General features: G+C 41.4%; 1 protein-coding gene across 1 annotated transcript; it reads right to left on the bottom strand.

Annotated features, from left to right (window-relative positions):
* Positions 1-7,724: 7,724 nt before the first annotated feature.
* On the bottom strand, positions 7,725-9,677 carry LOC125540980 (uncharacterized). Its single transcript, XM_048704491.2, has 3 exons — positions 9,283-9,677; positions 8,742-8,846; positions 7,725-8,480 (listed from the first exon to the last, which is right to left on the bottom strand). Exons 1-3 carry the CDS (start codon positions 9,573-9,575, stop codon positions 7,865-7,867), a joined length of 1,014 nt encoding a protein of 337 aa, XP_048560448.2. The 5' UTR covers positions 9,576-9,677; the 3' UTR covers positions 7,725-7,864.
* Positions 9,678-11,403: the final 1,726 nt, after the last annotated feature.

Genomic DNA, 11,403 nt, shown 5'->3' with positions numbered 1-11,403 from the left:
CCCATCTGTCAGGTCTGTATATTGGCGTATACCCTAATCCCCCCCCCCCCATGGCCCATCTGTCAGACTGCTGCATTGAATGTTCCGAATCGCACAGCTATTCTGAACGGGCATGATACCGAGAGCCTGTGAGCCCGCGCTCACATACTCCACGTCCTACCCTAAACTCCTTTTGTGTTTTTAGAATTGTGTTGTATGGACAGGTAAGTGCATCATGCTGATGACAGTGGTAAGCAATTTTTGGATTCAAGAAAATAATTTTTCCCCACAAGAGATGGATAGATCTGTAAGTCGATATATACTTGCACGCAGTTAAATTTGTTTCAGGAAAGGGAGCACTACTATTAATGTGGTCTATCTCATCTCCGTCGAAGTTGCTTTTCAATTCTTTTTGTCTCATATATATTCTTGCAGGTAGGCTCTTTGACTATTAAGTTGATGCTTCAACTAAGTGTGTGTACATTAATTTTTAATGCGAATATAATTCCTTTTTGTCTCATATACTTGCAGGTAGGTACTTTGATTATTCAGTTGATTATTTATCTCTTGGGCGCACCCAACATATATTTGCATATATCGGAATGAATCCATGACCACATCAGAAACTGATCAACTATGCAACTTCTTATTACTTCTTTCCATTGAATATATTGTACTTTCACCCCCGTTGTATGTGTGGACATTAATTTTCGGTGTGAAATCGCTTTAACTTTTTTATTGCATATTTTTATAAGAAATTTTAAGATCCATAATGTGGTAACCATATTTTGCGAGTTCCCAATTTGCCACGTGTAAAATTTGAGTAATACCATTTAATTGCTAAAAGTGTTAATTCATCATGGACAATGATTCTTTAACTTTATTCGAGCAATTCCTTGCCTGGTATCATGCCTTTTTTCTAAGTGTGATCATTGCCTTCTTATTTTTTAATATACACGCATTCAAAAGACAGAGCAAATATCCCGCAGCAACGCGCGAGGTATTATCTAGTTCTCTCAACATATGGTCTTCCGCCTCACCAATTGTGTCATGTCAGCATTCACTAATACTATTTTGCAACTCCATGCAAACCACATGCATACTCTTTATTTTACATTGAAAAATAGTAGCTCCTGATTTGGATCATTTCTTCATACGTAATACATCTGAAATTAATCTTCAAATTCTCGCTGCAACACGTGGGGAAATCACCTAGTAGTGTAAATTGTAAGGATTGAATTAGTGTCACGCAATATTTACAAAATATATATTCAATTCCGCGGTAACATGAGGGTATCGTCTAGTTGTTGAGAAGATTACGCACAAAGTGACCGCTATATACGTTGGCCCACTTGTGTCGCTCGCTAGTTTCTACGTCACTATTCTATCAAATTTATTTGGTTTTATTTCGGTTTTATGTTTTTTCAACCAGCTTCTTGATTTTGTATTTCAAAAATTATTTAAATAAATAAACATTTCAAAAAAGTGTGAACACTTTTAATATGTGTTTCAAAAATTATAAACATTTTTAAATTTGGTGAGAATTTTCAGAATTGTGATTTTTTTTTCAAAATTTCAGCAGATATTCTGAAATTCATGATTTTTTCTATCTGTGAATATTATTAACATAAAAAATGTGGAAAAACCAATAGGAAAAATATAATATCAAAATTAAAAAGGAAAGTAGAAGAAAAATACAAATAAAACACATAAATAGAATCAAGGCAAAAAATGGTGAATGAAGAAAACCGACTAGTACTGTCGATACATAGGTTTAGCCCATGGGAACGATGCCTTGTGCGATTGCTTGACATTTCTATGCAGTGAGCGCCAAATATGAATTTCTAGGGTGCCAGATAGGAGGGTAACGCGGGGAGCTCCGATATGTCATACTCCCTCCGTTCCCAAGTATTTTTAGATATTCCAACAAATGACTAAATATGGAGCAAAATGAGTGAATCTACACTCTAAAATATATCTACATCCATCCATATGTTGTAGTAATTTGAAATGCCTAAAAAGACTTACATTTAGGAACAGAGGGAGTACTATTTTGCGACAAATAGGGCGTCGACGCACCCGCAGAGCCCCCGACTGGGCCGGCCCGTTGGCGGGCATTGCGGCTAGCACAACCTGTACCAATACATCGCGATGTAAAAATTCAAAACAAAAAATGCCTCCACCAGGAATCAAACTCCTGACCACATGTGTGTGTACATGTGTTGCTTGCCAGTTGACCTGACAAGTATAAGTGGCAAATGAATACACGAAATATTAAGAACAGAATTATGTGGCAGATCCAGACACTTATTGGATATTTTGAATATTTCTTTGAAAATTGTGCACAGTTTTTTAAAAGGATTTTTTTATAAAACCAAACATTTTGTAAACAATCCGAACGGAATTTTGAACTTTTTTGAAATGTATAAACATTTTTCGAATTTTGATCTAATTTTTATAGTTCCAATGTTTTTGAAAATGCAAACGATTTGGAATTTACTACTTATTTATAAAAATGGGTAATTTGAAATTATGAAAAGTTTCAAAAAACACAAACACTTTCTGAATATATGAAACTTATCGAAAACATGTGCATTGTTTCAAATTCTAAACAAATTTTAAAAAAAAAGAACATTTTAAAAAATTTCTAAACCTTTTATGAATTTTGGAACTAATTTTGAAATTTCTGAACAAAACTTGAAAACAGGAACATTTTTTCAAAATGTTTTTTAAATCTAATATTTTTTAAATTACTAAAACAAATAAAATAAAAAAGTAACTTGAAGAAAGGAAGTAAAAAGAAACAGATAGAACAAAAACAAAACGAAAATGCGTCGGCCCAGTCGGGGCAACCCTGTGCGAAGCCCTGACTATTTGCCGTAGTGTGCGGTAAATACGGTTTTCTGGTAACGCCCTCTCACACGTTACAGTGGGACGCAGCCCATTCCGAGGATTCCCATGGTGGATAATATATTCTGGAATTTTAAATAAGATTCACTTTTTCAACTTTTATGCGGATTTTAATAATGTTCACTAATTTCAACAACGTTCACAAATGAAAAAATATATTCAATTTAGAAGATATCACGATTGAATATCATATTCGTTGGTAATTTAAAAAGATCATCATTTATTTGAAAGATGTTCATCGTGCATTTAAAAAATCATAATTTATCTACAAAAAGATCATGAAGTGTTTCAAATTATTCACCGTGTATTAAAAATGGCACATCATGTTTTTTAAGAATCATGAATGTTTTTAGAAAATTATTCCCATGTTATAAGAAAATTATATATAAAAACAGTAAAACATAGAAGATAAGAAAAAAATGAACAGAGAAATATAAAAATGGAATATCTAAAAAAGTAAAAAAAATCTAGCCTAAACCCTGTACAAAAATAACCGGCGGAAAAAAGGGAAAGAACGGAGAAACAAATCAACAAACCCGCTGCCTTTCCACACATGAGCTGGGCGAAAGCAGCGCTGTGGGGGGAGGGGTGTACTTTCTATTCACCGCACTGTGCCGGAAATAGGATGTGCATGTAAATGGTGGAAAGTGCCATCTTGTTTGACTTTCCAATCGTATTCTATTTTTACTTCTTTTGGCACCTATCTAATCATATTAATACCATTGCTATCATTACCAATACTATATTTGGTATTGTGTGTGCTAGATTTTATATGGTCTCATATTTACTAAGTTTCAAGATATAGTTGATTACAATGCCCAGATGTAAAGATCATCAATGTCGAGTGCTTTATCAGGCATTTTCTAAAGTTAAATATTTATCTCTAAGTGGTTATATAGTTTTAATGTTGTTCCCATTTATAACTCATGTCGTTCCTATTTGCAGTTATGGACATATCATGGTGTTGTTTGTTGAGGTCCTTTCAATCGGTAGAGGACCGCTTCTTCTCCAACAACCTCAGCATCAGAGAGCTCTTTGACGCCCACCACCTTCGATCTTCTTGCGCCCCCCATGCGTACCATCGGCCACACCTCCGCAGATGGGTTACTCCTTGCTCTCTACCATGACTACCACCTCATACGCACCAACCGTGGCATGCTCTACTTGAGCAAGGTCGGCACTGGCTTCCCGCTCGGCCCTCCCACCCTACTTCATTATTGTATTCCATGCCAAATCACCGCTGCAGCCTCAGTGGTGATGTGCTATGGTGAAAGAATCTCAAGCCCTATAAGCACATGTGCATCTTCGATGTTAGTCTTCCCCGACGCACATGTGTGTGTGTGTGTGACACACACACACATAAAGAGAGAGAGAGAGAGAGAGAGAGGGAGTGCTTTACCAGGCATTTTAAAGTTAAATATTTATCTCTAAGTGGCTATATAGTTCTAATGTTGTTCCCATTTATAACTCATGTCGTTCCTATTTGCAGTTATGGACATATCATGGTGTTGTTTGTTGAGGTCCTTTCAATCAGCAGAGGACCGCTTCTTCTCCAACAACCTCAGCATTAGAGAGCTCTTTGACGCCCACCACCTTCGATCTTCTTGCGCCCCCCCCCCCCATGCATACCGTCGGCCACACCTCCGCGGATGGGTTACTCCTTGCTCTCTACCATGACTACCACCTCATACGCACCAATCCTGGCATGCTCTACTTGAGCAAGGTCGGCACTGGCTTCCCGCTCGGCCGCTCCCACCCTACTTCATGATTGTATTCCATGCCAAATCACCGCCGCAGCCTCAATGGTGATGTGCTATGGTGAAAGAATCTCAAGCCCTATAAGCACATGTGCATCTTCGATGTTAGTCTTCCCCGACGCACATGTGTGTGTGTGACACACACACACAGGATTAGATAATGAATCTAACCTAGGAATATATAATATAATATCCTATATATATACATTTGTTTCTTCTATTTTGTTTGCATATTTTCTCATTTTCTATTGAATCGGATTCTAAAATCATTGCTTAAAGTGGAAACCTGCATAAAAGAGGACTCCACTTATAGACATTAAGGATATTATAGTATAGATCTAGCCTGACTCCACCCTCCTTAATGCATATATACTTTGAAAATTCCATAATATAGTCTATTCTATTCTCTCTCCTACAACTCTAGGCTATATATTCATACGCATTTCTAACTATTTTTTTGCACATAAAGAGAGAGAGAGAGAGAGAGAGAGTGCTTTACCAGGCATTTTAAAGTTAAATATTTATCTCTAAGTGGCTATATAGTTCTAATCTTGTTCCCATTTATAACTCATGTCGTTCCTATTTGCAGTTATGGACATATTATGGTGTTGTTTGTTGAGGTCCTTTCAATCAGCAGAGGACCGCTTCTTCTTCAACAACCTCAGCATCAGAGAGCTCTTTGACGTCCACCACCTTCGATCTTCTTGCGCCCCCCATGCATACCATCGGCCACACCTCCGCGGATGGGTTACTCCTTGCTCTCTACCATGACTACCACCGCATATGCACCAATCGTGGCATGCTCTACTTGAGCTTACTCAACAAATAAATCTACCTAAGAACAGTGTACATACCTATCAGCTGAAGATTAGTTATTGCACCATACTTTAGAAGCACTTGTTGCCACATCTTTTTTTGTGAGGGAAAAATGTTGTATTAATTAATCTGGACCGCGCCAGTCCAGTCCACACAAGTTTACAACCCTCTCAGTGCCTGACTGTAGCCATACGTCCGTCTTCATCTCATATCTACCCAACTAAGCTAAGTGGTGGCTAACAAGGTTACATCCTCTCCTAATAGCTTTAATCACTACATCTCTTCATTATCTCATATTGGCGGCAATCTCTTGGATGATGGCGGCATGTTGTGATCTGTTCCCCGAAGGATTGGAGATCATCGTAGCGGCTTCAATAATGTCTGTCTCACATCTTGGAGGCAATCTTTTCCCTTTTGATGGTGCCTATGAACCGATCAAGGAATAATTTATTTACCAAGACAAGATCACATGTTATATTCTACTTGTGTGGCAGGTGATTTTGATCCACACGTAAAATCTTCAACCTAAAAAGTAACTGCCACTTGCGATTTGCAGATAAACAAGCACGACAACACTTGGCCGGTATATATCCGAGCTGATAGATTTACTGACAGGAAGGCTAAGACATTTCCCCATGCGATTTGGAAGTAAACATTTGTCGCATTATGACAGCTTTAATTAGTGCATGTACGTGATAGTGAGTTAGTTGATTATAGTTTAGTTTAAGGACAGCTAATGAACCGAATCAGAAAGCCAGATTCACATGCAGAAAAGCAGAAAGCTAGACCCATCAGCGCTAGCTAAGACAGGGAATGTTCGGAGGTATATATAGTTGAAATTTCTCCATGAAATGAAAGTACCATCTTCTTTAGACTTTAGTCTTTGGTGTTGAAGCTTAGCTCGACTTTTACTTGGTAGCATATCTGGAATATACGCCAAGGGAGAAAAAGAGCACTCAACTTTTTTAGATGTAAAGTAATCAGATAAGAATTGGATGTAACTGGACTGATTTGATAAGAACTTGAGACCACTCGTGGTGACCAGACAAGTAGTTTTCATTGCTTTGGTTTTCGAGCAACGTAAGATAGAAAAAATGATGTTGAAGAAGCTACACATGTTATTTGCTTCTATTTCCGTGAGCTTATCACCTGGAGAACAAGTGCATGCATGAGGTCTTGCTTTCGTTTTCTATGTGAAAATGGTTGGCGCCATGTGTCGAATGGTAGAGCCAATTGCACTAGTTTTTACAGTACTATACATGTGGCATAGCCAAAGTCTTTGGAGTGAAAGACTTGGAAAGTTGGCATGACAATAACTCCAGAAGCAAAGAAAACATTTTCCAACTTTCGTTGTCGTTAGGCCAACGTGGATATCCATTGGTCCAACCAAGCATGGACGCAGACCCTTGTCTGGCAGTGTCCTGGTTTCAAGGATTAGCTTAGTGACATGCATTATCTAATAAAAAAAAAGGCATATACCAGTAACTTAATTGAAAGGCTGTAAAGGATTGCTACAAACCGGGTTGTACTGTCAAACCATGTGCAATTGTTTAATGTACTAGTTAGGGCGCAAAATCCTTCTCTCTTCCTAAAACTGCTGTGTGGTTAGGAGGTGTACCTGATGAGATTAACATGCTGTGTCAGCAGGACTGTAATGAACCTGTTTAAGTAATGGAAGTGATTTATTCACAAAAAAATGAGTACTAAAGTATGGGTTTTAAATCTTGCTGAGATCAAGCTTTCATCTCCATAAATTGGAAATTTGTAATGCCTTTGGTCCGATTTTTGTCACAGAAATCTTACTCTTATGTACTACTGCATAACTTTTCAGAACCAATTTTGTCATAAATAAAGCCATTCTCCTTTTCAATAGAATTCAAGTGCTCCTGCTTGTTGAGGTTCCTCGAAAATAATCTTGTTGTGCTTTTCCCAATAATAGAGAAATCATATTGATTTCACCATTGAAGTTGTTGATTGAGATAGATTACGAGGCTTGCCACTTGGCTTAACAGTAAAAATTGCAAAGCTTTTATTTTGGACAGAGAGAATTGAGTACCTTTTCTTATTGTGCAAGGCATGAGTATTGGGATATATGCACTTTTTTATGCAGACACAAGGTGATAAAACATTCTAATATTATTTAAACAAAATTTAATAAAACCCATAATTTAAGGTCGTACTGGCAAACCTACATACAACCTAGTACTAGTACTACTCCTATATGTTTACACATGATATCCAATACAGTACATATTACCTTCTATCCACATGCCCAATATACGTGCATACACAATATACCTTCATAATAAAATATTACTACTACCCCAGACATGCAAATTGCGCCGTGTGTTAATGGGCCAATTTGCATGGATGCATGCATATGCATGGGTTCACAACCTTGGTCAGGAATCGAAGCCGAACAGGTCGTCGTCGTAAATGCTATTGCCAAATGAGCCCCCTAACGAGCCAGACATGAACCCAAGGCTGCTCGGCGACGGCGAGGAAGGGAAGCTGTCCATGCCCGCGCCAGCATCCCCCGCCACCGGCCAGTACTCCGCCGGCGCTGATCCCACGGTCAACGGCGACGTCCTTTGGTCAATAACGTCGACGAGCTGCCCGCCGGCGTACTGCATGAACTTCCCGTGGCCAGCCGGCGACGGCGAGCCGCTGGACACACCTTCCTGCACCGGCGGCGAGGAGCTGTAGTTGGAGAAGCGGGAGGAAAGCATCGGATGAAGATCAACCGCATCTTTCACGACACAATGAGCAAAAGCGCTCGTGCTCGTGCTCGCAGCCGCGCCGTTGATCGACGTGAAGCTGATGAGATTTGAGCAGTCTGCTGGCGGGGCAGCGTCGGCGGCGCCTTGGATGAAGAGTGATCGAAACGTGGAAGGGTCCTTGCAGGTGTGCTGGCCGTAGTAGCTGATGATGTACTCCGACGGGTTGGACTCGGATTCCTGGACCTGCCTCGTGGCCTGGCAGCCTTGGTCTGGCTTATGAGAGCACCTGTAGTAGCTCCTGGATGTGCCATTGTGCATATGCAAATTAGCTACAACTCTACTAGCTAGCTAGAGCCTTAGCTAATAATACTCCAATATATACAAGAACAACTAGCTAATAAAAAAGCTCAACTTACCACAAAGGATATAAAATTAAAAAGCTCAACTAGCAAATTAACCACTTGGCAAGTGTCTTTTTCGGTTCTGCATTCATACTACCTCATTTTTTCCCTTTCCTTCCAAATTAATTTGCAGCACAACAGAAAAGACATATATGTACCTCGGGTTAGTAGAGGCATGAATATATTTTTGGCCGTACTTCCTCCATGTCTTGCCATCGTTGAGCGTCCTAGCAGTGACCATGTTGATGAAAGGGCTCTTCGACCTGGCATGCATAAGAGACATGATTAATTAACAACTACAGTATATATGATTTGATAGACCCATGCATGCGTGCATGCCCAAGTGATCTTATAGCAGCATCTACTTTTGACAAAAACAACAACGAACTTGGTCAGGTCATCAGAAGCAGCCTATACTTTTCGCCCACTGATCATTGGCGCTTAAAGTTCCCCCACTAGGCCGCCAAATTAATAGTAGTACAATTTGTAAAATACTACTCCCTCCCTCCGTTTGGAATTACTTGTCTCGAAAATGGATGTATGTAGAACTAAAATACATCTAGATACATCCATTTTCGTGATAAATAATTCCAAACGGAGGGAGTAGATAGTTGGAGGCGATAATAATTTGTTAGATTGCATGCATACTGTGGTGTTTTTTCTAGTGAAACGAGGTACAGCTAGGCTTTCTTTGATCACCTTCTCCTGGAGGTGCTCCGGCGGTGCGGCCCGGACGCCGTGGCTGATCTCTTCTTCCTCCCAGAAGACGCCTCCACACCGCCGCTGGTGGAGCCAAACACCGACATAGCGCTGGACAGCTTGGCCATCATCCCCTTCACGAGCTCCCTCGCGTCCATGTCCAACACTCTTGGCGACCCCTGCAGCATGGTCTGCAGCGTCGCCGCGTGCTCGCGCACCTCCACCAGGTCGTCGTAGACCACCGCCGGGGGTGAGCGGCCGCCGTCATCGCCCGCGCCGCCACAAGATGCCATGCTAGCTTGCGAGCTACTAGAGGGTCTGGAGAACAGGGCTTGCTCACCGCGCACGGCTCAAGTTTTTATTGGTGCAGCCGGCGGGCGCGCGGTGAGAAGTTGGGAGGAAGAGTTGGAGAAAGGCGAGCGAGACCGCGAGAGCGACGGAGGAGGAAGCGGCGCGGAACGTGGAGCTACGGCGCGTCCGGGGAGGGGCCCGCCATGGTAGATCGATGTGTGTCCCTGCGCGCGAGCCGACGTCGGGGCGTGTCATCGCCGTGACGCAGCTGCGTGAGCTCATCGGCGCGCGCGCGCGCTGCCGGCTCGTCTCTCGTGCATCGTCGTGGGACGTGGCTCGGTCGCAAAATGGCCGGGTTGCTCTTGCGCAGTCATGTTGCTAGAACAAAGACTATACTCCTACCGTTTGTTGATGCATATATACCATATACAGTATCTTCTATATCTAAATAGATAATCCTATCAACATGCATGCACACATGCCATCTCATCATGTAAACAAAGGGATGGCTACATCTCTACTGAGACTTAACAAAATCTTAATCAAGTGACACAACATATAGAAAGAAGAAAGAAAAAGAAAAAAAATTACACGAATCTTCATGTAAGATCTCACGATTATAGTATAAGTCTCAGTCAATGGAGATTTACCAATTCCAAAAACATACATGCAAAATATCCACCTCAACATGCATGGAAAATTAAAGATCTACTTTATCAACAACTAAATACAATAAATCATATAAAAGTTTTTAATTTAGTTGTCATATTTTTTATCAAAATATTTATGGTCACTAATATTTAGCTACGGGTCTTTTGCATGTTAGGAGAAGGGCTAGTTAATGTTTGCCATTTTCTTTAGGACCAGAAGTAATAAGTAGGATGAAAGCTCGTAACAGCGCCGCCGCTCGCGCAGAGGGCTAGCTGCTAGCTTTCGTGTGCCTCCCGCCCGCGCCCGCGCCGGTCTGCTCGTCTCTGTGGCCTTAGGGCCATGGAGGTGCGGTGGATCCCGATCCATACCGACTGGAGGGCTCTATTTTTAATATTTTTTTGAATTTTTTTTAGGATTTGTGTTCTGCTTAAAGAGGCAAGGCGACGGCGATTTTTTGAAGATGGAATAAGGTTTTCCCCGCCTAGACCCCATCCCGGCGGTGCTTCTGGCATTGTCGGACGGCGTGTGGACGCTTGTCTCCTGCGGATCTCGCGGAATTCAATCAGTTGGCGTTCGTCTTTGGTGTATCCACGTGGATCTGATCTTCGTTCATCTGTGTTTACAAGTTGGATCCATTCTATCTATGCTTCTCTTCATCGGCGACGGTTGCTGCTCTAGTGCGTTGGTCCTGTAGGGCCTTAGCACGACAACACCACGACTGTCTACTACAACAAAGAATGTCAGACTCTGATGAGGGAGGGACTATGATGGCGGCAAGCATTCGGCTCACTCCAGTGCTTGTAGTCGTCACTAGGTGGTCTATGGACCTTAATGTGATTTTTTACTTCTAGTGTTCTTTGTACTACGTTGATAGTTGATGAATAGATCGAAAGTTCTTCCCATCATATGCACCAATCGCGACATGCTGTACTTGAGTAAGGTCGACATTGGCTTCACGCTTCCACCTTCATTTGTGATTGTACTCCATGCCAAATCACCGCCGCGCACACCCTTAGCGGCGTTATGCTATGGTGAAAGAATCTCAAAGCCCCATAAGCCATGGAGATGTCGTCTTCCCCATCGCACATGTGTGTGTGTGTGAGAGAGAGAAAGAGAGAGAGAGAGAGAGAGAGAGAGAGAGAGAGAGAGAGAGAGATTGGGGAGACATGTGGGCCTGGT

Source organism: Triticum urartu, chromosome 2A, assembly GCF_056163025.1.
Source record: "Triticum urartu cultivar PI428250 chromosome 2A, HENAU_Tu73, whole genome shotgun sequence".
Classification (NCBI taxonomy): Eukaryota; Viridiplantae; Streptophyta; class Magnoliopsida; order Poales; family Poaceae; genus Triticum; species Triticum urartu.
This window is presented reverse-complemented; position numbering and strand designations above follow the sequence as displayed.